Source organism: Orcinus orca, chromosome 9, assembly GCF_937001465.1.
Source record: "Orcinus orca chromosome 9, mOrcOrc1.1, whole genome shotgun sequence".
Classification (NCBI taxonomy): domain Eukaryota; kingdom Metazoa; phylum Chordata; class Mammalia; order Artiodactyla; family Delphinidae; genus Orcinus; species Orcinus orca.
In genome coordinates this window covers 45,525,662-45,552,906 of record NC_064567.1, presented here as the reverse complement: position 1 = coordinate 45,552,906, position 27,245 = coordinate 45,525,662, and the positions used below count along the sequence as shown (strand labels likewise).

Below are 27,245 nucleotides of genomic sequence, written 5' to 3'. Positions count from 1 at the left end.
GCCATACCTCTCTGAACCTCATCGTGCTGCAGAGAAAAGAATAATCCCATCTTGCAGGTTGGTTCAAGAAGATGGAGGTGGCAAAGGCAGGCACCAAGAAATGAATGTTGGTGCCATTTGCCTTCTCAGCTGAGGGGAATCTGTCCCTGTCCCTCTGAGCACGGTTACTACCCCTCCCTCGGGGGACAAGCCTGCCCAGAGCCACCTTGGGCCACGGCCAGGTCTGGCCTCAGGCCAGAGCTCTTCTCAGCTGACCCTACCTAGCCATCTTCCCCAGGGGTTCGTCACCAGGGCACCCTCAGAGCTGAGGATGTGGGGATTGGAGGTTAGAGGAGCCCTGTGATGGGGAGCTGACTGTCCTCTTGGACAGCTCAGCGCCTCTCTGTCCGGCTCTAACAGCCGGGCTGTCAGACAATCAATCAGCTGAGCTGATCACAGCCTCCATGACTTTCCTCCATGGTCCCAGCCCTGATCTCGGGCCCCATGCGGCCACCTGTCTACTCTGTTCTGAGAAAGTCCTGCTGAGGTGGGATGCAAAAGATCCCCTCCTCCCAATCTTGTTTTTCCTCCGAGTTAACGATGCCTTGTCAGTACAAGCCAACACGGGGCTGCAGGGCACCCCAAACTGACTGAATTCCACTGGTGCTGAGGCAGGGCTCAGCATGGGGCTAAATGAAGCGTCAAACCAGGCTGGGTGTGTGCTCAGGTCTAGCCATCCAGAGACGATGTACTGCGCAGTCTCCAATGGTGGGCCAAAGAGCTCCGTGCACGGCTCCACGCTGGGCTCTGGTTTTACGACTTGGACACAGTACTACAGTGGTTGACACAAATCCACCGTGGGCAGCTAACGTGCTGGCTGCTCAAGGTCCTGGTGGCCCAGATGTAGAGGCATCATTACAGTGTCATCTAACCTCCCTGAGCCTCAGTTTCCATGGCTGTATAATGGGGGCGAAATCCCTACAGGTCTCGCATTGGAATGAATTGCTCTAAAGCTCAACAGAGGTTAATTTCAGCCTCCTTTTCTCTAAGGAATCTTTGGGAGGTGCTAAAGTCACAAGATGGGGAGTGCAACGGGATAATCCAAAGCCTGCTGTCAGGTGTGTGCTGCTCCCCAGACCCCAGCCTGGAGCCCCATTCCCCGACCCCTGGCTCTGGAGGGACAATGAATGGGCGCAGGTGAGCTCAGGTTAGGGTCTGCACACAAGGACTGGGCAAGAGAGATGGGGGCCCCCAGAGCCCAGAGCCCCCCAGGTCCGGCCCCAAACCTCTACCCAGAGACCTCATTGCTCTCATGCACTTCATGGTCGATGAGCTGCAGCAGGAACCACGTGACATTTCGCAGGATAAATGTGGTGATGAGATTCCAGTGAATCACGTTCCGCAGACAGCGGATGCTCCTGCGGGAGGACCAGGTCAGGGATCAGCCGGGACAGGCTGCACCTGGGCTCAGAGCTCAGCTGGGGCGGGGGGCAGGGGGCAGCTGGCGTCATGGGTCAGCTGGGCCTGCGCCCCCTGCCACCCCCTCCTCAGGCAAGGGAGAGACTCAGCCTGGGGTGAAGGCAGGGCTGCACCAGGAACCAAATTCCCATTCGTGGTGACCACAGTTGCGTCTTCCAGAGCTGGTTCCCTTTTTGCCTCCTGCATGCCCGCCAGCGGTCAGTGCCCAGGCACCTCCCCAAGCCCCTTTTGTCCATTGGCTCCAGGGACCCCGGAGAGGAGCTAAGAATGGGTGAGGTGAAGGGGTGCCGTGGGAGGAGGGCAGAGAAAAAGCAGGGGCGGGGTGGACTCACCGCAGGGCCAGGAAAAGCAGGAAGGCAGCCACGAGGGCTGCCACAGACACGCAGTGGCCCAGGTAGTTGATAATGAGCGCGACGCGGTAGTGCAGGTCATACTTCCTCTGCTGGACACACAGACAGACACACGGGCAGACAGAGGCTTGGGGCATGTGGAGGGTGGGGCCAGGCACTCTAGCAATGGCCACCCTGTGCGTCCTGACCCTGGGGGCAGAAGAGGCTCCAAGTGTCACCACCGCACCTGGCACCCAGAGCTCTCTCCTGTCGGCCCTGCGTGGCTCTTGGTATAAATGGCTGTGGTCAGGTGTCCCCTGTGCAGTTGGAGGGCAGATCTGAGCACAGTGTATTCTGAGTTATGCCAGAGATATGGGCATGTAGATCCTATTTTCTTTTTAATTCTGGAATGGGAGTTGCTACACCTGTGTTTCATCCCAGCTCACACCCTAATGGGCTGAGCAACTGAGGGTGTATTGATTTATATCTCTGGGACTCAGTTTTGATATCTGTACAATGGAGCTAACCTGTCCTCCTGTCTCAGAAGCAGCGACCTATGGCAGGTCTGGGGGTGCCTTGGGATCAGTCTGTCCGGGGTGCAGCAGTGAGGGGGTACCTTATCTGTAGAGATTTTAAGAGCAATATTAAGACCAAATAAAATCAGTCTGCTTTTTATTATCACCACGTGCTGGCAATTCTGAACAGAGGCAACGATAAAATACTCCTTCCTGCCAGGGCAGACTATCCCGCCACCCCACACCGCTTTGGTTTGCCACTGCTCAGAGGGGCTGTGAGACGAAGAGGTGACGGCAGAGGGCAGGAGGGGACCTCTTTCTCTCCTTTATGGCCCATCCCACTTGTCACTCTTGTGGCCCTCACTGCAGACCCCTTTGGCTCGCATTTTGTAGAATCACTTTCTCAGGGCAGACAAATGTTTTTCCTCTGAACTTGGACTTCTTTTGGGGAAAAGTTTCAGCCCCACTGGGGGCCGTAATGGGCAAAGGAGGAGAGGGATGGGGTGGGATGTATCATTTGGGGTCAGGAACGAGGCGAAGCTTCAAGAGGAAGGAGGCTTGCACCGCAGATAACACGGAATCCAGCACCAGAGCAAGGGGGGCTGGTGAGGTCGGAGTGGGACCCAGCTTCCCGTGGGGACTGCCCTTCTGGGGGCTGCACTTGTTTCCACGTGGAGTCTTAGAATCAGAATGCCACACGGGGAAACTGAGGTCCAGAGGAGGAAGGAAGTCACACTGCCTGTTAGATGTCGGGGCACTGGTTACAGGGTCATCCCCTTCTCGTGCCATGTGCCACCTTGCTGGTGTCCTCCACCAGCTGAGCTCTCCTGAAGGTGAGCCTCCACGTCCCCTTCTCACAGGGCAGGGGGCATAGAGTGGTGGCAAGAGGTGCAAGAAAGGGGTGGGTGGGTGACACAGGACTGGTTCTGCCACCCTTGGCATCCTCTGTGCTCTATCTGAGTCCTACTACCTGTACAGGACCAGGGGTGAGGCAGGTGGGAGCCACTCACCTTATCGTCCAAAATGGGCTGACACTGTGAGTAGTTGATCCGTGAGGCCCAGGTCCCGTTCTCCAAGCACTCTCGGTAGGCATTCCCTACAAACATGCACCAAGAGGCGGGTCACTCCCCTCCTCAAGAACACTCCCTGGCTCCCTAGTGCCCACAGGATAAGGTCCCTATGTCTCAGCCTCTCTAGGCCGGGAAACACGTCTGAACGTTCACGTGAAAGTCATTCATGTGAAAAGTGCACAAAAGCCTTACCACTCATGGTAGCTAAAAGGCATGATAAAACCCATTTCTGATACAATTTTGACTAGCATTTTGTACACTCGCTTTAATTTTGTTTGAAACTGAACCCCACCGTGAGCCCTGGGATGTGGCTGAACATTCACTGCTTTCAGCATGCCAAAGAATTTCCATCCTAATCGCAATCATTTTATGCTCCTGAGATCCATACTTTTCCCACCAGTATCAGCACTTCCACTTTCACCATAGTCACTATTTCTACAGCAGGTGTTTGCCCTGTACCAGGTCCTCTTCTAACTGCTTTGTTTACACTCGTCCATGCAATCCTCAGGCAACCCCACGGAGTAGGTACTGAGATTAACCCATTTTACAGATGAGAAAACTGAGGCACAGGGAGATCAAGCAGCTTGCCAAGGATACAAAGATGAGAAGATTCAAACCCAGAAGGTCTGACTTCAGGGTTTATGTTCCTAACCCCTAGGCTACTGAGTAGTGGTACCGGAATGACAGCAATATGGGGAAACAGGACTGCGCTGCTGACCTTGAGCTGCGGCTGCCTGGGAGACCACCATGTGATCTCTAAATGTTTGAGAACCTGGCTCTGTGTTAAAGTTGGAATGTGATGTGGGCAAAGACATCTCAGAGCATCAGTGTCTGATGTACTTAAGTGAGGGTTTTATTGAAGGGAGACGTATGAAGTTCAAGGAATGCGCATATTTTCTTTAAATCCTAGTTTGACTGTCAAGATCTAGCTCCTAAGGCACGCTCTCCAGGTAGCCCATCGTCACTTCCATCCAGAGGAATGCCTCACACCTGATAACTCCAAAGCCCTCTGCCAGCCTCTGCTCTGCATTTCGCTGTCTTATGTACCCTACCTCCCCCGCTAACTTACAAATTCTAAACGATCTATTGTTTGGGGATAATTTGTACCAGCGTTCTGCTCTCTGGCTAATGGGCAGTTGTTTGTGGATTTTTCTTTTGGGCTTACGTTAGAATCACAATATAAAGCTAATTTTAAAAAAACAGCTCACAGAGCACAGAGTCACAGAGCTGAAGGGGAAACCTTAGATTGTTTTTGGAAGCAATAAGTTCTGAAATAATTAAGTTACTTTAAAAATCCACTTCCGCTGAGCTAACAGTGAGTTAAAAGCAATGGAGTTACGAAGGAGCACTTGCTGAAGAGCAGAAACAATGGGGGAGATTCTATTAGCCTAATTGTTTTTTAATTTGGTGCTCTGAGCTTATAGATTTTTCAAATTCGGGATTTTTACTGGCCTATTCCTGCCTCCTGGGCCTGTCACCTGTCAGCGAGGCCTGCCTCGGGCAGGTCCCTGGCCCAAGTGTGAGTCAGTCAGGCCAATGCTGGTCTGACACCGACTCTGACCCCAATATGAGGACACTAGCTCCTAGCCCCTGACCATGGCACCCAATTCCCCACTTGGGTTTTCTCCCTCTACAGGATTGTTTTACTACAGGTTGTATGTTAAGAGAAAGAAAGAAAGGTTGTATGTTAAGAGAATTTCATGCATAGAGTCAGTGATGTTACTGACCTAAAGGACAGAGTATGGGGTGAAACCAACGGGACCAATGTAAAGGCGTTTTGGGATGGTGGGTGATTTTGTAAAATGAACAGTCCCTCCTTAATGGGGATTTACAGTCCTTCTCAACAGGCCTGCGTGAGGTGAGACAGACCCTGATCCTGGCTATGGTTCAAAGGGCAGAAAAATTTATCTTCTGTGAATGTGTTCCTAGATGTCATCTAGCTTTTCTGAAGTCAGTGCTAAGCTCCTTCCTCCAGGAAGGCCTCTTTGATTGCTTGCATCTCACGAGTCTCTTTCTCCTGAGCCTCCCAACACCCCCAACCCTCTCAGTCCTGACAGCCTGAGCCCCACATTCCAGCCCTTGCTCATTACCTGGCCTCAGTTGTTCAGGTGGGTGAGTCTGGTGTCTCACATCAGTGTGGGGCTCCCTGAGGACAAGACCTCAGAATACTCATCTCCCAAGTATGATATCTTGTGGTAGTACTGACCATGGGGCGGGCTTGCGGAAAGGAGGGGGTCAGGATAGAGATGCTGCACATCTGAGACCTTTCTGGTCCCTCACATCAATGCCCCTGGGGTACCAAGCTCCGTGGATTCTGTCTCCTCTTTCTTTTTCCGGAGTCCATCCCTCTCCTGCCCACCCTTCCACCCACTCTCTAGTCACCTTGCACTGGCACAACACCCTCCTATCTTGCCTCCTGGCTTCATCTCTTGCCCCCCTCGATTCTCTATCCTTTACCCCCACTGCCAGAGCGATCATGCTGATTTCTGAATAAAAGTCATCAGCAGCTTTTTATTGCTCTTGGGAATAAAGTCCAACTTTCTTGGTGTGCTATTCAAGGCCCTTGACCCGGGCCCCAGCCGAACTTTCCTGACCCATCTCTGTGGCAGCTGGCATTTACACCAGCAGGCCTGGCACACACCGAGCTCCATACCGAACCACCCCTTGAGACACCCTCCGCACTCTCACCCTTTACGCATGCACATATCCCTACAAACTCCTACTTATCTTTTAACCCCCAGCACTAATGCCACCTCCTCCTGGAGGCTTCCGCAACACCCAAGGTATTACGTAATCTCTTCTTTTTCTCTAAACACCTCCTCTATGTCTTCCCATCTCTTGAAACATAGGTCTTCACACTCTATTGCCCTTGAACTACAGCCACATATCCATTCCATGTCACAGTCCAGTACACACACACACACACTGCTCACGTGACTGAATCCAGTTTCACAAAGTGAAATTTATCTTCACCACAGCTATAATATTTTTCTTTCTATTACATTCTAATGAATTATATTTATTCTATATACAAATACTAGTCACAACCCACTAAATTTACTTCATAACCCACTATCGTACAACATAGTTTGAAAAAGAAAAATCTCTTTTAGAGGATTTGCTGTAATTCACTATGAGTCTCATCTCTTTAGAATTGATCCTTCTTTTCTTTGCTACTGAACTTGAGCTCCCTGGGGACAGACAAGTAGGAAGAAACCATATTGGAGTCAACAGTTCCCTCCTCAGGAGTGAGCCATTGAGTATACGTGGGCTGAATCAAATTGACTCAGGTCTGTTGAAACCCTGGAAGGCAGGGTCTGAGATGTGGGATGTAGTGGTGGGAGGGAGCTTCCCTCTGGGGGCCCAGCCATGCCTGGGAATGAGGCTCTGGCTATAGACACTGGGTACCAGGGGACTGGAAGAGAGACGTTCCCAGCACTTCAGGGGAGCTGGCTAATGAGGACACTGCGCCCTCAGGCACAGCCTTGGACAGGAGAAAGTAAGACAGGAAGAGTCCCCCCTGGGACCCACAGGAAGATGCGCACGGAGAGTCTGAGGGCAGATGGTCAGGCCAGAATTGTGGGGATGGATATCGTGAGGTGGGTGCCTGTTACCACAGCAACGCAGGTGCCTCCGCTGAGGATCGATGCCAATGGTGTGCAGTGTAGTCTGCCAGGGGCATTAGGGTCTGGGTGATGCAGGCAAGGTCTTCTCTTCCAGAGCTCTGTGGTCTGGGAAGCCTGCACTCTCCTGCAGCGTGCCCTGGCCTGTTGAAAGCCCTCATTACAATGTGCTGTCCCTTTCAGATGCTGACACTTTGACAAGAGCTTCTGATTTGGGCAGTCACCTGAGAGGTCCAGGAGCCTGGCTGGGAGAAGATGGAAGCCGAAATTCTAGCTGTAATTTTGTCTCTGGCTGATTAAGTGACCTTGGCTAAGTCCCGTCCCTCTCAGCCTCACTTTCCCCACTCATAAAAAGGAATGTAAACCGCTTCTCAGTGATGCTACTGGCATCTCAGGTGGGTCAAGTATTTGTTGTGTGGACCTAGCTATCTCCTTCCTGTCTGGCTTCCTTTTCAATCTGCTAACTGCCAGTAGTACCCTCAAGCCACTGTGACAACCCCAGACACCCACACATCACTTTTAAGCGCTCCCGAGGTTGGCACGTCGATCTCTGATAGTCGAACTGGCAATATATGGGAGATGGGGACCATGAGGGACCCCATTTTTGGGGTGGTTATGAGGGAGAGAGTGCCAGAAACAGGCTGGGCATAGGGATGAGTGGGAATGTGGTGGAGGAGAAGCAATGTCGTCATTGGCTGTCGGGAAAGAAGATGACAAGAAGTGAGGGTGGGAGGGTGCTGACAGGGTGATGGGAAGGGCCAGAAGCAATATTTACCGAAGCGATGAGGTCATGTGCAGGACTGAAATTTTCAGCACCACGGACAGCAAAATGCTACCACTGCCCATTTCCCACCATGAACGCAGGTGGGGAACCTTGGAGAGCGCCTAAGACTTACCCCTCCCCGCTCTGCCCATTCAGCCCATAGCCCTGGGCCCAGGCCAAGAAGGTCAAGATAATCCATGACCCTCTTCAATGCCCAGCTTCAGTCCTAGTACCTCCAGGTGCTTCCACGACTGCTCCAGCCCCTGGAGGGTCAGCTGCTCACTTCTCTTAGCTCATGCTGGGTCGGTATTTTTCTCTCATTGATTTCTGTAAAGGGGTCATGCCTTCCCAGCTAGCTAAGGAGTAGGGGTGGCAAGGCCTAGGTCACCTCTGGCCCTTTCTTCAGGGCTACACAGAGCCGCGCACACAGGGGCTCAGGATGGACCGAGGTGGTGCTGTTGTCTAGGCTACCGGGGAACTCCAAATGAGAATGAGAGGCTCAGGGTGGGCCAAGAGGATAGTCTGTCCTTGGACGCCCAGGCTCTGTCAAGCTGCACGGCAAATGCAAAACTGTCCCACGTGCAGGAGCACCTTGACTCTCACACTCATGGCACAGGCAGGCTGAGCCCCGCTGCCAGAACTGTTGACACTATAAGTCCAACCTTTGCTGGGTAGGGGTGTCCATCTGAAATAGCAAACCTGTGGTCAGCATCCTCCAGGTTCCAGGCAAGAAAGTAAATTGGGAACTGAGTCAGCAGGCATCTCCTTGGCAATTTAAGAGGGCGAGGCAACTTCTCCTTCATTTGGTCTAAAGAGGCCCAAAGAGGGAGACATGTCCACGGTCACCAGCAATGAAGAGGCAGAAATAGATCTCTCTCCCCCAGGACACACTTTCTCATGGGAGATCCCAGAGTCAGTGTTTCTGGAAGGGAGAGGCTCTCCCTGCTACCCTGTGTTCCAGAAGATGTAGTCAGTTGTGGCACCTCTGCAGTGTCCTAGCCACTTAGTGTCTGGACCCCCAGAGCAGAAAACGCCTGAAGGGCCAGATATGCCACCCTCGGTCCCCTTACTGCTTTTCCTGCAATTGGACTACTGCAGACCTAGCTATCTCCTTCCTGTCTGGCTTGGGACCTACACCTTAGGTCACTTTTCTTTTGCGGGAAAAATCTCTACTGCCTGGACTAGGCAGTGATACTGTGGGCTTTTCACCTCCAGTTAAGAGACCATTTGGGGAAAACACGGTACAGTCATGGTGCCAATAGCACGGTCTCCCTGAGCTTCCCAAACAATGTGCATCTCCCTGAGTTAAGTCTGAACATTTCCCGTCTTGATCTAATCACCGCACGTTGGTGGGGCAGAGGTGGGGGCAGCTGGTGACGCTCACCCAAGCTCAGGACCAACCTGCTGGGTTGAGAGATCGGGAATCTGCTATCACCAACCCAGTCATCAGGTTGGGAAGGGCCTCCTCGGGGCCATCTGCTCGTGACATCTGGGATGAGAGAAGGGCATTTCTTTCCCCTCTCTTCAGTATTGTGTGGACGCTGCTCTCCAGACCCCCTTGTCCATTCTGGACCTCCCCAAACCCTCAGCTCTCTATATCTGAAGGGCTTTTCACCCATGATGCCCCTCCGTCCTTGAGTATGTATGGCAGGGGTAAATGTCCACACTTACAGCAGACAGTGGGGAAACTGAGTCAGGGAGGCACAAAGCAGCTTCATGGAGACCACAGTGGGCCCATAAAAAGGGAAGAGGTGTGAGTGGAATCCAGCTCACTGTGTGAGATCACTGGCCTCCCCAGGGAAGGGGCAAGTGGGAGGAGGTGCCTACCTCTGCTCCAGCCCCTATTGTGCAGGGCTCCCTCCATCCAGGCATCCCTAGCAGCTCGTCGCCATGACACCCACCAGCGGAGGGAAGCGGAGAGAAGGAAGCCCGCGGCACAGGCTGCCGCGGAGGGGAGGATGTCAGGGAAGGGGCCACGACAACTCACCCAGCACACCGCCCACCCTGTACAGAGAAACGGAGGCCCAAAGAGGAGAAAAGCCTGCCCAAAGGTGAGACAAGCAGGATTATGTGAAGTGACGGGGGTAGGCGAGTGGGGCGGGCGGTGAACACATCTCTGGCTGGCAGAGTCCTAAGCCTGGGGACTTAGGGGGCCAAGGGGCTGCTTCTCTCCAGAGGCCTCTGGGAATCAGACCCTCTTAGTGTAGACAGACCGCCCCCTCCCAAGACACCATCCAGAGACCACTCAGTTTAGTGCCTCTCAGGGACAACAGAAGGCCACACCACCTCAGGACAGCCATCCTCAGTGCGAGTGGGACCCTCAAGGACCTGATCCCGGAGACACTTCTCTTTCCAGACCCTAGGCCTCTCTCTCCTCCCCTTGCTGCCAAGAGCCTAGCTGGGCACGGGGAGCCCTAGGCAGGGTCGTCTCCTAGTCGTGATGGGGCCCCATGAGGTTAGTATGTTTTCTGTGTCCTTCACACAGATAAGGAAATTGAGACTTAGATGGGGTGGAGCTGCCCGGCACTCAGTGAATCGCGGCACAGCCAGGACCTCGGTGAGCTCTCCTGAAGCTGAGTCTGGGTTCTTCCTGCTGTTCCTCGCCTCCAGCTCCACCCCTGCAGGAGCTGTGAAAGGAAGTTCTGGCCAGACTCTGGAGCACCTGGTCTGAGGTGGGTGAACTGCATTTGGGGTCCTGTGGGGTGCGTCCTGAGAGTCACTGGGGGTGGCGATTTGCCCTGGGGTTCCAGACCCTGCTGGGGTTGCCAGGGTGTGGAGGGAGTGGGCAGGGAAAGATGCTGCAGCCTCTGACTCAATAGCAGGAGGGAGGGGAGGGGCAAAGTCAAAGTTCCCAGCCAATCTGGATTCAGATTTAGATGGTACATGCTGGACATCAAGCGGCATCCTTCCACAGTACTCCAGTCCTGCATCATGACGCTACGGACAAGCAGCTCGGACTCTAATGCTAGCAGGACCGAGGCCCACGCCCTGGCATTCAAGGCCTCCATGATCCAGCCCTATTCCCTCTCCACCTCTGTTCCCACCCTCCCTTCCACCTGACACATCACTGGTCCAATTTTTCAAGGCCCTGCTCCCCAGCACTTCCTCCATGAAGTCTTCCCAACTTGCTTCTCCCTGTTTTTTGGAATCAACTTCCTCCCATGTACTCCTACAGCCTTGACTGTGCTATTTCACTTAAGAGCAAATAGCAAAAAGTTCTCTTTAAGAACCTCTCTCTCTCTCTATCACAGGAGCCTCTGGAAGGCTGGGTCAGGTCTTATGCCTCTTTGAAGAGCTTGTTTCTAGTGGAGAAAAGGCAACATACCCACAAACCCAATAAAAGGTGAACCTGGACAGGGAATGGGACATTAAGTGGAGGATTCCTGGGGAAGGGGCGGGGGGCTGCATCTTTGGTCTTCCCTGAGATGAAGGGTCCTTAAGCAGAGGGACAGCTGAGACTCCACTGTTACACTTCTCAGCTGTCTGGGCCCCATGCATGCAGAGGTGGAAAAATGCTAGCGCGTGGGCTGAGAGCCCCCAGAGCCTGCTGAGGCTATTCAGGGTGCTGGCTTTCTGTGGGACCCTGGGCAAGTGTCTTTTCCTCTCCGGTCCAGTCATATCCCAGCCTTAAGCAGCAGGGGCGGGGAGGGCTGAACTCAGCACAGAAGGCCTCACAGCTGGGAAGTTCTCAGGTGTCTGGATGGCCAGAGGGGCATCCTTTCTGCTCTGTCTCTCTTTCCTCCTCCTTTCCTCAGCCAGACCCTCAGTGATGGTCATGCCTGTCCCACTTTCCCTCTCTCCCAGCAGGGGACAGTTCTCACACACAGGGTAACTGCTGACCCTTGGGCTTCAGGGGTCAGGGTGTGGTTGGGTCTCACTTGGGACTGGGAATGCAGACCTGAGTTCCTGGAGTCACAGCTTCTATTCCTCAACCCAGGGGCCCATCTACCTGGGACCCTCCCTGAGGCTTCACCCCAGGACCAGGCCTGTCCTCAACAAATGTAATGTCCCCACTGCTTCAAGACCTTCAAGAACCACTCCCACCCCCTCCAGGAAGCCTTCCAGGAATGCTCTAGTGCCCACCAAACCCATCTTTCCAATCCCTGATGGTTGATTTGTGTAAGCTTGGTCTTTAAGCAGCCTGGGGCTCTGTGAGGACAAGGCTCAGCCTTTCTCATCACCCCTGGCTCCTGAGCAGAAGCAGGTAGACCCAGTGGGAAGACCCCGTGGCTGGAGACCACCCAGTTTATGTGTTTCCATTTTAACACAACTAGGGCTTCAGAATGTCTCTAGACTGGGGTTCTGGGAAGTGGAGACCCCCCAGTCCTCCCCATAGGGTTGGGTTAGGTGAGGCATCTCTTCCCCCGTCCTGGCAGATGTCTCAGTATAGATGGGCCTGCCATTCTCAGCAGGACATGGTGCGAGCCTGAGGTCAAGGAGCCGAGGCTGAGCCGGGCTGGGCTTAGTGATTCCGCAGGAGGAAAATGACCCTGTCCACGAGACTGCGGGACCCTCCTTTGCAGACACGAGGCCCACAGGGACAGGCAAGGGGAGGTGCCTAAGTGGGGCAGATAGAACGAGGGATGGGAGGAGGGAGAGATAGAGGATTTGGGGAGAAGGGAGGGAGGGAGGGGGGATGGCGAGAGGGGGAGGGGGAGGGAGAGAGAGAGGGAGGAAGGGAGCTGAAGAAGGAAGATGGAGGGAGGGAGGGAGGGAGGGAGGGAAAGAGAATCACATAGATAGAAAACAAGATAGAGACTGAGAAATACACAGAGACATACACACACACAGAGACAGAGAGAAAATACACCCAGAGACAGAGATAGAACCACACATAGAAATAGAAACAGAGATAGAGCCATGGAGACAAAGAGAACAACACAGAGAGAGACACGCACACAGAGATGGGCACAGGAGTGGAATACAGGTGAGAGGTGGGAGGAAAATGGAATACAGTGCCCACCTCTGGCCAGACCACTGCTGGGCTAATCCACTTCCCTTCTCCCTACAGACAGGGAGACTGAGGCCCAGGAAGGGGGTGGGACTTGCCCCAGGTTCTACTGTGTATGGACATTATGATAGTTTTGGGTGGCCCAGAATTTGAACCTGATTCCCATATGGGCTTCGGGGAAACCTGGGAGAGGCAGAGAACACCTCCTGCCACAGGGCTGAAATGCCAGGCCCTCATCTTCTAGGCTCCCTTGTAGCCAGAGCTGGAGTGTGGGACCCAAAGCTCCACACTCCCCCCACCTCAACAGATGCACTGGCCCCGAGGACATCAGTGAGCTGGGGGCCCACAAAATGGAGATGGGCAGAGTGTTTCCTGGGGACCACTGCAGGAAGCTTAAAAACCCAAGGCAGTGATGACAGCAGGGCCATGGCCCATCTGGTGGCCAGGGCTTGTGGCGTTGTCAGGGCCCACTCAGCGAGAGTAGGGGTTCCCTCACTGGGCCAGCTCTGCCCTGAGTTCTTGGCTGGGGACCCCATTTCTGGTTCTGGTTCTCCGTTCCATCCAGTAATTCTGTAAGCTCCCCAATAGCCTTTGAACAAATTCCTTCTCTGTTTAACCCATCATATTTGCTTTCTCAGAGGCAGCAGAGCCTTAGTTAGAATCCTTGTTCTGTTATAAGCTGTGTGACTTTGGGAAAGTCGCTTAACTTCTCTGTGCCTCAGTTTCCCCATGTGTAATATGAGGATAATACTATGTCTGTTATTGGGTGTGTGTCAAGATTAATGAGTTAACACAGGTCAAAGACAGTATAGACACACAGAACCTGCACCAGGTGGGGGAAAACACTGGAGGGGACTCGGACACGTGGGCACTTAACTGGGTCCTGCCATGGACGAGCATGGGTGGCCTTGAACAAGTCCCTTCCCTTCCCTTGGCCATTGCTGAATCTGGAAACAGTCTCTGGGTAAGAATAACAAGGCTCTGACCAAGTCTTCCACACTTGCTACCTGTAGCTGTTAGCTAACCACACAAAAACTCCTGAATACCTTGTCTCCAGACCAAGGCACTAGCCTGGGCTTCCTCAACCAGCCAATTGCGTTCTCCATATCTTCACTCAGACGTTCCTCCAGCCCCTCAGACCACATATCCTCTACTGTACTCAGCATTTTCCTAGTGTGGTCCCTGAATTCTCCCTCTTCCCTGTCTCATGCCAGTCTTGTCAGTTACAAACGCATCCTTGCCCTCTTCTGCTCTCGCAGCCTCCACTTGACCTGGGTCAGTTACAGTAGTCTCCTAACCCCTCCTTTTGCCACCAGAGGCTCTGTGTCCCAAAGCTGAGTTCCTCTGCTCACAAGCTCCCCTAGGCTCCCTCCTGCACCAAAGGTGAAGTCCTCTGCAATACTGTGAGTCATCTGACCAGCATCCAGCCATCTGGTCTCATCTGCTTCTTTCTCCTACTACCTGTGCTCCATGTAACACTGGCCAGTCCCGAGGCACAAAGCACGGTCCCCATCTCTTCCCCTAAACTTACTATACTTTCACCTACTAAAATCCCACCTGTCCCCAGAAGTCCAGCTCAGAGGCTAAAACCTCCCTGATCCTCCAGGGTGAAGGCATGAGTCTTTTCCTGTCCCTCTAAGCTCTTCTCGCAAACTGTCTCTCACGGATGCAGTGCTGCCCAGTGGTTAAGAGTGATGCCTGAGGGCTTCCCTGGTGACGCAGTGGTTGGGAGTCCGCCTGCCGATGCAGGAGACACAGGTTCGTGCCCCGGTCCGGGAAGATCCCACATGCCGCGGAGCGGCTGGGCCCGTGAGCCATGGCCGCTGAGCCTGCGCGTCCAGAGCCCGTGCTCCGCAACGGGAGAGGCCCGCGTACCGCCAAAAAAAAAGAGAGTGACGGCTGAGGGAGCTGATTATAACCTTGAAAAAACTGACTTCATGTCTCTGAGCCTCAGTTTTCTCATCTGCAATATGGGCATAAGAGCAGTACATATCTCAGGAGGCCTTAGGGAGGTGGGGATGATGGGATTATGTATGCAAAGCTCTCTCAGTGGTAGCTGGCACCTGGACCATGATCCACACTTGGTAGCTTTGTGGCCGATTCTCTGTGCTCAGCTGAGTGGACGAAAGTACACGAGGACTGTTGCCTAAGCTTCTGTCCCATGCAGGCAATGCCCGCTCTCTAAAACATGAGGCTTCAGCGGGGGTCTGGCTCTAGCATAACAAAATTGGGTAGGAAGAGGAGCCGGGACCCTTCCTCCTCTTCCCCCAGGCTTCTCATAGGAGCTTTTCCCCTCCCCGTGTCCTTCTTTCTCCAGGAAAGATCCCACTGAAAAGGCAAACAGAGCAGGAGGAAGCGGTGGCTAGGAGGCAGGGGAGGAGAGAAATCAATCACCCCATTGCCATTGCCATTAGCGACCTTGGCTCTTCCCACTTCAGCCGCCACACTGGTTAATGGCAATGCTGCTTCTGCCCCACACGCTTCTCCCATTTGCCAGCAGTCAGCACTTTGGTCCAAATGAAGAAAATTGTTCATTAGTACCAGGGGCTAATTGGCACTACGTTTGCCAACCTCCGTGGCACCCTGACCTTTTTTTCAGCTTCTCATTTGACGTGATGTGAGTGGTCTGGTACGTGCTGCGGCACCTCCTTTGGGAAGTCTTCTCGTCTCCCCTCCCCTCTCCCTCCTCGTCCCATAGCCCCCTTGCACTCCCCAATCAGGGCATTTATCACTCTGTATCCCTTTTGTCTGTTGCAATTGTGAGTGGGGGCCTCAACGCCAGGGCAGTGGCTGGCACATAGTAGCTGTTTAATAAACTGTTTGAATACTATGCTCAGCTTGGCAATGGAGAAGAGATCCAGGCCCTGTCCTCGGGGGCTCCAGGCTGGCTGAGGGGAGAGGGGACAGCTCAGGCTGTAGGAACCAGAGCAGAGCTGCCTCAGGTCCACAGGCCGTGGGGTGGAGGGGCCGCATCACCTCACTTAGCGCTTGGTCTCTGGGTTTAGACTGAGTCAGGGCCCCGGATCTCCGCTGCCCCACCCCACACGGCTCACAAGATCCTAAAAATACAGTTTTATAATCTCAGGACTGGGAAGGAGCGTGGAAGCCATTCCTTCTGCTTGCACATCTCCTGGGTCAGGGACATCACCTCCTCCCAGGGAGGTTTGTTTTAATCATGGATAGGAAGCGTGGTCAGATGACGCAGAAATCTTCCTCAGCAGCCCCACTACCTCTCTCACTCCCTTCCGTTAGGAGCACCACTGCCATTGGACTCCTCCAAGCACAGCTGTTCTCTGGGACACGAGAGCCCTCCGCTGGTGCAGACAGGGGAATGCCACTCAGCCTCAGATGCAGATGCTCCGGTCTAGCCCTCTAACCATCTCTCAGGGTGCAGGCCTGAGTTTGGACAGGCATGTGTGTGTGTGTGTGTGTGCGCACGCGTGCGAGTGAGGCGACAGGGGAGCTGTGCCACTATTCAGACACACATTCAGAGACAGGTTGCTATGATGCTTCAGGATAAGGGGCTTCAGACAAGCAGATGCCCTCCACTCTTGCCCAGTGTCTCAGAAGGCTCTTTGCTGGTGGGGCGGGGCTGGAAATGTGAGTGGCTGTTCAGGGTGGGCTAGTGATGCTGCATTCCACAGCCTCACAAGACACTCCCACTTGGCTCCCATCAGACCTTCCACAGGGCATAGACTCAGGCACCCCCTCCCCTCCCAGAGCCCAACCGGAACAACCCCACCTGGATGCTGTGTAACTCCTGTAGCCTCTGCTGCGGTCCTCCCCAGAGTGTCAAGCCAGCCGGTGATTGGCCAGGAGGAAGGAGAGCACAGGCTGTTCTCCCAGGGAGTGGGGGTGGGCGGTCCTGATTCAGACACCATGCGTTACCTGGGTAGCAGGAGTAATGCTGACCACCGCCCCGGACTCACAGCCCAGAGGGCCAGTCCGGGGACATCCGGGTAGGGAAGAGGCTACACCCCACACTCCGGCCCAGAAACGGCTACGCTTTGCATGCCCCCCAACACAAGCCTCACCCCATTTTTCCTGCCTCCTGCTCTCCTCCTCTCCCACAGTAGAGTCTGATCGTGGCACTCACCCTGGGGGTTGGGAACTTAGTCTATGCGCCCCACCCCTTCCCACCTCCCCGGGGAGATGGGGGGCGGAAATTGGCTAAACACAGAGACGCCCTAATGGAGAAACTTCAGGCACCAAGAGTATATAACGTGGGAGAGAGGTTCGTCCTCAAAAGGAAAGAAGTGTTTCCTTCTCCCCTTTCTGGGCTCTCTGCGCATTGGAGCACGGAAATCGTGGGCAAATCACTGCCTTACTGAGGTCTGAAGCTAACGGTGAGGTAGGGGCAGAGGGAGCGCCCACAGTATTATGTCTTTAACGCCGGCCGTAGGACGGTGCCACCGCCCTCAGGTCTTCGACGCTGGGTCCGGAGCCCTCGCTACCCCCTAAACCGCCCTCCTGGGAGGCGGGTGCTGAACCCGCGGCGGAGGGTCCGGGGTACACTCACGGGTCGTGTTGTACTTGACGCCGTTGAAGTACTCGGGGCACTGCCTCTCCACCAGAGCTCCGGCCGCGCTCCGGGGCCAACACGTCCCGATCTGGTCCAAGGTCGTGTTGCAGTAGGAGTAGGGACCTGACGACGGGAGAGAGCAGAGCGGGGCTCAGAGGGGTTGCTGGGGGCGCGGGGCGCCGCAGGATGTAGGGCGCGAGGCGCTCGGAGCGCGGGGCCCTGGGCGCACCCAGCGCGCCAGGGAAGGAGCCCGCGCCGCCTCTGTCCGCTCGCCTCCCGCCTACCCTCGGGGTCCAGGGGCAGCCCCCAGCCGTCCAAGAGCAGCTCTTCTGTCAGCTCCAGGCTGCAGTTGGCCTCCAGCAGGCTGTGGAGCAGTGCCGCGTCCATCGCGCCCCGGAGCCGCGCGCCGAGAGGGAGTGTGAGTGCGCGTCCGGCGTGGCTGCCAGGGGCTGGGTTCGAGACAGAGCGGCCGAGAGAGCGCAGGGTCCTGGCCCTGCTCGCCCAGCCCGACCTTCCGGACAGCCTCCGGACGCTGCGCCGGATCGCCCGGAGCTGCCAAGTCGGGACCTTGGCTGAGAGAAGCTGCAAAGCGCACGGAGCTGCCGGTCCACCCGCTAGGTCGCGGCCAATGGCGGCACCAGGGGGCGGGGCCAGGCGGCTCCTCTCGCCCTGGCCCAGGCTCCCGCCCCCGGCCCACCAGCCCTGCCCCGGGTCCGCCTTCTCAGGCCCCGGCAAGGTCCGGGGGAGGGTGGCGGGAACGCAGAGTGTGGGCCTGGTGGGCGGAATGACCCGTCCGAGGATCGAGGCCCAGGGGTTGCATGGCGCAGCAAAGCGCGCGCGCCCGCCCGCCCGAGGAGCCAGAATCGGGTGGCTCGCCGCCTTTCTCCTCCTTGAGCGAGGACACTGGAGGGGGCGACAGGGGGAGTGGCGAGTCCACGTGCAGATGTGCGCTCTAGAAAAGTCCCCTTAGCCTCTGGGAAGGAAGTGGATTGGAGGGGCTTCGAAGGAAGCAAGGGAGCCACTGAAGAGTCTAGTGAGATCAAACGGCCTGAATGGGTGCAGACGCGGACCAAGCCGTGGGGGCCGGGATAGAGAGGGACTTCGGGGAGTGCCAGCCCCGGTGAGGAGGAACTGGAGAGAGGAGTGGGTGGGTGGCTTCCAACAGGAGCCAGGAGGCAGGGATAATGCCAGGTCTCCCGCTTGGGTGACTGGGGGCGGGGGTGGTGGTGTCATTTAAGGACATGGAAAAGTCCAGGGGAGAAGCTGGCTGAAATTATCTGGAGGATTTCACACACCCGGGTCTTACCGTCCTGGGTTTCAGAGGGAATAAAGTGAGAAGTGAGACCCTCTCTTCCTCTTGGCTTGGGCAGGGCTGCCTGAAACTGGTTCCATACTGGCCCCTCAGAACCACATAATTCCCTGTGGTTCCACTGAGTGCCTAGGGCAGGCCCACTGCTCGTGCCTGCTGACTGGGGGGATCTGGGCTCAAGAGACAGGGCCCCAACTCAGTCTTTACTGTCTCTGCCTCTGTCTCTACTCTCTACGCATTTTACCCCAATTCTCACCCTCTCTTCTGGGGCAGTTTCTCCATCAGTGAAATGTTCTTAGAGGCCGCTCCCAGCCCTGACAATCTCTGGTTCTGAGTTATGAGATGCAAAGGCAGATGTACAAAGGAAGATGTACATGTGCGTGCACATGTGTGTGTGTATGTGTTTCTATCTTCAGAGGGCAGGGAGAGCTGGAACCCAGTCCCAGCTGGGCTGGAAGCCCCAGGGGAGCTAGACCTATCCCTTCTTGCCATCCTCCACTGGGAACAAAGCTGCCAGAGAAGGCTGAGACCACCCTGAGCCAGCATTATGCCCTGAGCAGGGAGAGGAGAAGAGGCAGGCTGGGCTGCCTTTGTGTGCTCCAATGTCACCAGCCTCCGTATGAATGCTGCTGTCACTGCCCAGGCAGAGTCAGAGAGCACTGAGACCAGGGCTGAGCACAATAATCTCTCCACCGCCAGCTGATTGGCAGGTACAAGGTGCAGACCAGCCAGCCAGGTCTGTCTTCTGCTTTTTGAATGGACAGAGCCCTTGGCTCAGCTCGGGCAGCTGCAGAGGCAGAGGTCCCTAACAACTAGTGCCAGGAGCAGGTGAGGATCAGTTGAGTCCCAACTCCAACCCTAGGCAGAGTCCTGTTGCCAGTCCCAGGCTGAGATTCGGCCCTGGTCCCAGACTGAGCCCTGCCCCACAGGGTCACACATAGGCTAGAGTGTGGCTGGCAGGATCAGCCCATTTCTTCATTGGGAATTAGTCTCATTCATGCACAAAGGAGGCTCTCCACACACTGATCCCAGCCCAGGGGGAAAAGGAGAGATCAAGCTAAGTTATTAACCTGTTCATCACCAGAGCCACAGCACAGGAAAAGCAGCTATCTCATGGGGTGGTGAGTGCCCCGTGACCATAGGCCAAGGACTTATCGTCTCACATGAAGAATGGAAGCTTGGCCTGGGAGACCTGGACTGCTCTTAACTGGGACAGCACATGTGATATAGGTTCCTCTGGGAAGTGACCATTTCAGGGGCAGAGGCAAAGTTCATTCTGCATCTTGATGGGACAGTCAGGGCCTGAGCACAGGCCCACAGACCTGGGGTCCCCTGGTTTCCAGGACGCAGGGCCATTTCGTCATGGAGTTTATTATCATAGGTATGACTGTCTGTTATCCTTGATGTGACAGAGAGAAAAATGAAAAAAGGAGCAGCTTTGGAACAAATTGATTTTATAGCTCAGTTTAGTGTCTGCAAATTGGTAAACGAGGAAGATATTGTAATGAGCGAAAACTTTCCTCACTTAGATTAAATTCAACTACAATTAATAAAGTCTGGGACTTTTTGCTAGCCAAGGAAGCAGAGGTGGGTGGGAGGTCCCTGGGATGGAGGTGAGCTCCCAGGCCAGGCATTGGGGCAGTGGTATTTGGGACCGTCTGAGTGCCCCCAGTCTGGTGGGACAGGTTGCAAATAAGTTCAGGGAAGTGTGACAGGTGCTGGGGAAGATACCTGGGTGTCATGAGCAGAGCGGGGGTGGGTCAGGTGCCCCTAGCCCGCCTCTGATGTCAGCTGCAGGGGCAGTGGATGGTCCTCCAGCGCACAGCCTCACACCAGACAGGCATGCACAGCACAATGGAAAAACACACGGTGTCTCGCACGGTCGCGTGTCTGCACAGCACACACACGTTCTCTCACTCATCCCACCACCCATCAAACATCAGCTGGAAAACAGGATTTGAGGGGACAGAGTCTGCCTTTGCATGGCTGATGGGGCTGTGCTCTGTCAGGCTGAAGAGACAGGGAGTACGCAGGGCTGGGACAGGTTGTGGGGTTCACTGCAGTTACGGTGGGACTGCTGAGGACACGGAGGCTTGGGAGAGGCCAGAAGGTGCCCCTCTCTTGCCCTGCAACACTGGGGACAGTGCCCCCGGCCAGGCCAGATACTCCTTCCCCACCCTACCCCACTCCACGCTGGCACAGGGGCGACGGCCTGGTGTCTTCAGGTTGAGCCCTGGGATCGGGCTTCAGGCCCCTGGCAACCGTCCAACCCTACACTGTCATTTACAGATGGCCAAAGGGAGGCCCAGAGGAGGAAAAGGAACTTGCTCTCCACCGGATCCCAGGCCATCCTCATCTCCACAGCAGACTGGGCTCCTTGTCTTCTTCACGGGGGGAGGAAGTGATTTCTCTAAGACCGTGTGACTTCTCACAAGGGCAGATCCCCATTGCCCTCGGGACAGAGCCCAGCTCTGTAGCACTGCAAACAACATTCTTCATGATTGTCTATTCCCCATCCTCTCGCTCCTCTCAACTTGAGATGCACTTTGGAACAACTCGCCGTTCCCTGGGGACATTCTCTCCCTCTGTACCTTCGCATGTGCCGTTCCCTCTGCCAGGAATGCCCTTACCGCTGTGCTCCAGTTAGCCTAGCCGACTCCCATTCACCCTTCTAACGTTCAGCTTAGCCCTCACCTCCTTTGTCTTGTCTGGGGTGGGTGGCCCTTTTCCATGCCTCCATCTGCCGGGTGCTGGTCGATGTCACATCAAGGTTGTTGGTTTTTCTACTGTGACTCCCAGAGGGCAGGGCTGGTCATGTTCACTAAGCAGTCCCTAGCACCCATCAGAATGCTCCAGGCCTGTGCTCAGTGAGTCACCACCGAAAGAACAAATGCCCTGGCAGCAGCCCTGCCTCCCAGACCAAGGTTCTCTTCCCATTTGACCAGCCCTAGTGTGTGTGTGTGTGTGTGTGTGTGTGTGTGTGTGTGTGTGTGTGTGTGTGTGTGTGTGTGTGTTGGATTAGGGAGTTATTTCAAGGAATCCTTGATTCCATCTGGATCCTTACATTGCCTATGGACTGAAAAAATAATATGCCTTACAACTTACAGTATATGCTCTATTAGATTCCTCTGTGATGAATAAAACAGAAATAATCCACCTAAAGCCTGCCTTAAGTCTCTTGGGATTATGCGTTTTTCCTTTATTTGGACCTCAGGGGCATGCATTTTAATTGATCCGAGTCTTTGATTCATGACCTCTTGTCATCATTAGCCCATATACGGCCCAACTTTATTTTATTTTAGTCTTTTCTTTTATGGAAGTTTGTATGTAGTAGCACATATAAGGAATCTGTTGCCCAATCCAAAACTAGATCATTACCAATCACTTACAAATTTATCTATATACTCCGCCCTCAGAGGGAACATTCTTTTGAATGTTGTGTTTATCATTCCTTTGCTCTTAGTTTTTTCAGTTTTATCACATGAATGTATGTCTAAACAATAGGTTGTTTCTACTTGTTTCTGAACTTTGTCAGTCAATATGCATTTTCTCAATCAGTGGACACCTAAAAGGACATCCCTACCATGTGGGGACCTGAGAACCTATTCCCTGAGTCCGAGGGCATCCTAACAGCCTGCATGTCCCACCGCAGGGGCATGGTTAATGGGTGATGCGTCCCCACGGTGCTAGGCAGCACCACAGCAACGTGGTGGATGAATAATTAATGACACAGGGAGATGTTCACTCTGAATTACAACAGGAAGAAGCAGGTTACAAAACTGTAGACACAGGATCATTCCAGTTTTGTGGAAAAAAAGAAAAAACATGAGGCTCTATGGTTTGATACACTTCTGGCAGATGTAAACATTATAAAAAATTCCTGGGTTGTGGGATAATGAGTACTTATCGTCTTCTTTGGTTTTTAAAAATATTTTTTTCCAAATTAAATATATGCAATACGTATTCCATTTATAAACAGATGGATGATATTACAAGTCAAGCCGGGCAGAGCTCGTCTTTAGAGAGGCTGGGACTCTCTCCACTAGGCTCAGAGGTGGGGAGGACGCGTATCACCTGCCAGGGGTCACGGGGAAGGCGAGGGTCCATGCCACACATGGGGCAAAGAGGGAGGGCAGGGAGAAGGTGGTGGATTTGCTGATAAACAAGTGTTGCCTCCGAGAGCAAAGAGCTCTGGCGAGGGGAGGGTGGGAGCTCTCCTGAAATGGGTGGGCCTCCGTTTTTTGCCCGATGGCTGCTTGGCACGCTGGTGTAGCCACGGTCTCTCTTTCAACCTTCACAGTAAGCCTCTGAGGTCGACTTTGACCAATTTTTAACAGATGAGGAAACTGAGGCTCAGATGTTACAGGCTGAATAGTGTCCCCCAAATCCATATGTTGAAGCCCCAATCCTTAATACATCAGAATTTGCCTGTATTTGGAGATAGGTTCTTTAAAGAGGTCATTGCTTTGAAATGAGGTCATTAGGGTGGGCCCTAATCCAATGTGACCAGGGTCCTTGTAAAAAAAGGAGAATAGGACACAGACGCACGCAGAGGGAAGACCATGCGAAGCCGCAGGGAGAAGATGGCCATCTACCAGCCAAGGAGAGACGCCTCAGAAGGAACCAACTCTGTTGACACCTTGGTCTGGGACTTCTAAGGTCCAGAATCATGAGAAAAATAAATTGCTGTTGTTTAAGCTACCCAGTCTGTGGTATTTTATAGCAGCCCAAGCAAATTAATACAGATGGGTTGGCTGACTCGTCCAGGGTCACAAAGTTGTTAGGTGGAAGAGCTAGGATCCAGACTTGGGTCTGTCTAACCCTAACACCTGAGCTCTCGACCACTCCACTGTTAAGGAGGGCAGACAACAAGGTTTTCCTCTTTATGCGTGACTCGGGCTGCGTTTGGTGCTGGGTCCCAGTTCTGGCCAGCACCCTTGTCTCCTTGTGTTCCGGCAGTAGCTCCAGATCCCAAGGGCACCCACAGCCCTCCTCCTTCCTTGCTGCTTCTGTGGGTGCAGCCCTGAGAAGGCCAGGACACTGGGCAGGGCCTTGGGGACATCTTTCCAGAGCCCGTTAAGGCCCGGGGCTCTTCTGAGTTAGCTCTGCAGTGGCTATAACCCTGACTCTGAATCAGCCGCCAGGAAACTCTAAGGGGTCAGAACCCAGGGTCCCAGCTGCTACTTCACAGGTTCTTACCAGGAGGTAACACCTGTAGCCACAGCAACGGGATAATGTGTTTTACACCTTCTGCCGGTCTGGCCGGAGTTTGAGAGCAGCGAGGTGGCCCCTCCTCGGGCACCCGAATGCCAGGCCAGCCAGCTTCCTTGGGTGTAGACGCAGGGAGCCGGGAGCTGGAGGACAACTCCCAGCCAAGTTCTTCATCATCGGTGAAGGACCTGAGCCCCAGTGGGGAAGGGGCTGCCCAAGGACAGACATGAGGCCCGGGCCTGGAAGCCAGTCACCCTTCCCCACCTGCTGAGCTGGGGTTGGCCCGGGAGAGCCCACTTCTCCCCCAGGCCCTGGGCCCACCCCCAGCTTCCGGAGTCTGCTGCCGGTGGTGGCAGGGGCTGGCATACCTGAGAGGTTGGTGAGGGTCATGATTGCGTGGCAGTACTGTTCCAGTAGCATCCACACGGGCTGGTCTCTGGGTGCCTGGCTGGGCCCGGCCGCCTAGAGGACAGGAGAAATGAGGGTCAGGCCCCGGCTAGACAGTGACAGCACATGTCTGCCTGTCCCCCACCCCACCCTGCCTCGTCCTGTCACTCATCCCTTACCCCTCTGCTGTACGGAGGAGAAAACAGAGGAGGGAAATGCCCAAGGCCACACAGCAGAACAACTGCCTGGCCAGACCTGGAACCCTGAAAAGGCCTTAGAAGTGGTCTAGTGCATCTTGGCTCCCAAGGGAAGACTAATGCTCTGTCCATCCCTTGGCCCTCAAAGGTCTCTTCTTCCGGATGGGATGTGCCCTGTGTCCTTCTGTCAGCAAAGCTAGGGTGGGGGTGTCCGCCAGCCCTTCGTTTCCCCAGCAAACATTTGTACTGTGTCTACTGTGTGTCAGGCCCTGGCTGGGGGACACGGTGTCCTCAGGGTAGTCCCAGGCCAGGTAGGGATCCCCTAAACTTGGAAGGTGCAGAAAAGAGGGGAGAAGAATGGATGATTTGACTTTGTTTCCCTGTCACACAAGTAAACAGGCAGTTACAAATGTTAACACATGGGACTCCTAACTTGGACTTGGGAAGACAGGGGAGGCTTCCTGGAAGAGGTGGCACTTTGGGGGCAACCAGACGGATGAGTAGGGGAAAAGGGAGGAACCACTGTGCCAATGTGAGCACCTGCCAGGGAACAAACGTGACTGTTGCAACAACGGCAATTCCATCCAAAAGACAGAAACCATCTAGGATCCCATCTCCTGAAAAAATCATGAGGGAATGCTGGATGTAGAGGGACAAAGTAGATGTGGTTATCTCTGCCCTTCAGGGGACCATCTTCTGGAGGAAAAGATGGATGGGTAATCAACTTGTTACAGTGTCTACAATTTGCTGAGAAGGAATAAGGTAGCATCACAGAGGGGGTCATGCTGATGCGGGCTTTGAAGGTTGAGTAGGAGTTTGCCCAGCTGATAAGGGTGGGGCCAGGAAAGGCATCCTAGATAGAGAGCAAAACACGTTCAAAGGCAGAGAGGCTGGGAAGTGCATGGTGTGAAACTGAACAAAAGCAATGCCCTCTAAAATTCTAACCCTTGTCTCCCATTCTTTCCAAGACCACCACTTCTCTTACCTTGTGGCCAGTTGAGTGCGCACATGTGCACTTGCACATGTGTATGCAAGATGACTTTTTTTTTTTTAATTTATTTGGTTGCACCAGGTCTTAGTTGCGACAGGCAGGCTTACTTAGTTGCAGCATGCATGTGGGATCTAGTTCCCTGACCAGGGATCGAACCTCCGCCTCCTGCATTGGGAGCACAGAGTCTTAACCACTGCACCAACAGGGAAGTCCTGCAAGAAGACTTTTGCACGTCCCCCCAACACCGATATTCCTGATCCTGGGATTCTGGAAGGCACTGCCCCACTAGTGGGCAGCCCCTCCCCTTTCTCCTGCCTGTCAGATACTTCCACCCTGGCAGCTGGGTGGAAGTTTGCCCCAGGATGTCCCCAGGACCAGAGCCCGACAGCCCTCAAACATCACGTTCCCCACGTCGGGCTTAGTCCATTTCCTGTGCTGGGGCTGGAGGCTGCATGCCCAGCCTCACCACGCCGACCTGGAGCCCCTAATTAATGACCCCGCTCGGTCAGGTGGGAGAGCTGAGGACGGCACAGCCGCCACTTACAGGCACTCACTGCACCTGGGTTCTGCCAACTGTCTCCACAGGGCTGGAGGCAGGAGGAAGCGCTGGGAAGCAGAGGTGCTGTGTGTGAGATTAGTGTGTGTGCAAGGCGTATGTGTGCAGGGTGTGTATATGTGTGGGGTGTGTGTGGGGTGTGAGAGTAGTATGTGTACAGTGCGTGTAGTGTGTGTGCGTCTGGCTACTGTGAGGGGCTTCCTGAGCCATCAGCCGGGAGCTCTGGCCGCTTGGCCTGCAGGACAGACGCTGGGGGCCACGGTCTTGCTGTTCACATATCCCAGGGCTGCCAGGAGCTCCCCAGCATCAGCCTCTTGGGATCATGAAGGCCTGGCTGTCCAGAGAGCCACCTGCCAGGGGTGAGGTGGGCTGGGGAGGGGACACTCTGGGTCCTGGGAATGTTCTGATGCCCCACCCTCAGCTGAGTCAGGGGAGAGTGTGGGCCCTAAGCCTAACCCAACCCCCCTTCCCATCCCCCTTCTCTTCGTTTGAGAAGCAGCTAGTACGCTCTCTCTGGGGGCAGTGGGGAGGGCTGAGTTCCTAGTGAGCCACCAGCCTCTGGAAGTCATGGTAGAGGCAATGCTCAATGCAGAGGCATGTGGTGTTGATGGTGGACTCTGACCAACCAGATTCTGCATCTTAGATGCAAGCTCCTTTTCTCAAAGCCCCCAGTGGCCACACTGTGGCCCCATCACTCAGGCATCTCATGTTCAACTTCGGGAGGGTCTGAACATTTGGCTCTGAGCTGATGGACAGGGGCGGCCGGGCATCCTCTGCCAGGACTCAGGCACTGTGGGGCTGTCCTTGTATCAGTCGCTGTCATCTGAGGCCGTGGCTGAGTCTTCTTGCTGAGCAAAGCAGGGGGCACTGGCTGCCGTGCTCGGTATTGATGTGTGCCGTTCAAGCCTGGGCAGAATGGGCGAGCAGATCAGAAGTGGTTGTGGAATAATTCCCAAGTCTGGGCTCCATCTCCAACTCCTTCTCTCCACTGGTCGAATAAGCTGGCAAAGCCAAAGATGTTCATTCTCTTCAAGGGGGCTGGTTGGGTGGATTTGACTCAGTTCAGACCTGCAACATACCCTGGAGGTGCCCATTTTGGACAGAGCCGCTGCTGCTAATGGTGGTGGGTAGGTGGGGGAGGGGCGGGCAGGGAGGAGGAAGGAGAGACCGGTGCCCCCAGAAAGCCCACAGCGGGCCAGGGAAAGCAGAGACACAGCCATGAATCATTATCCCCAAGGCCTGGGTGATGAGCTCTCAGAGGCAGCAGACTGCAAACATGCCCACGTTCAGGGCTCTGGGGATGTTGCTTCTCAGCTCTGTGGCCTTGGCCAAGTTACTTAACTTTTTTGAGCCTTGGCCTCCG

At 54.6% G+C, this 27,245-nt stretch overlaps 1 protein-coding gene across 9 annotated transcripts in view; it reads right to left on the bottom strand.

Moving 5' to 3' along the window:
- CRHR2 (corticotropin releasing hormone receptor 2) overlaps positions 1–27,245 on the bottom strand; it is a 44,581-nt gene that overhangs the window by 10,805 nt on the left and 6,531 nt on the right. For 4 of the 9 annotated variants that reach the window (XM_049714865.1, XM_049714866.1, XM_004269941.3 and 1 more), the window contains exons 2-6: positions 24,120–24,213; positions 17,229–17,354; positions 3,313–3,398; positions 1,791–1,900; positions 1,280–1,397 (exon numbers count right to left, since the gene is read on the bottom strand). In XM_049714865.1, the coding sequence (XP_049570822.1) occupies positions 1,280–1,397; positions 1,791–1,900; positions 3,313–3,398; positions 17,229–17,354; positions 24,120–24,213 (534 nt within the window). Of the gene's footprint in view, positions 1–1,279; positions 1,398–1,790; positions 1,901–3,312; positions 3,399–17,228; positions 17,355–17,515; positions 17,984–24,119; positions 24,214–27,245 lie in introns of those variants that run through there. The other 5 variants (XM_049714863.1, XM_049714862.1, XM_049714864.1 and 2 more) reach the window with 4 other exon arrangements.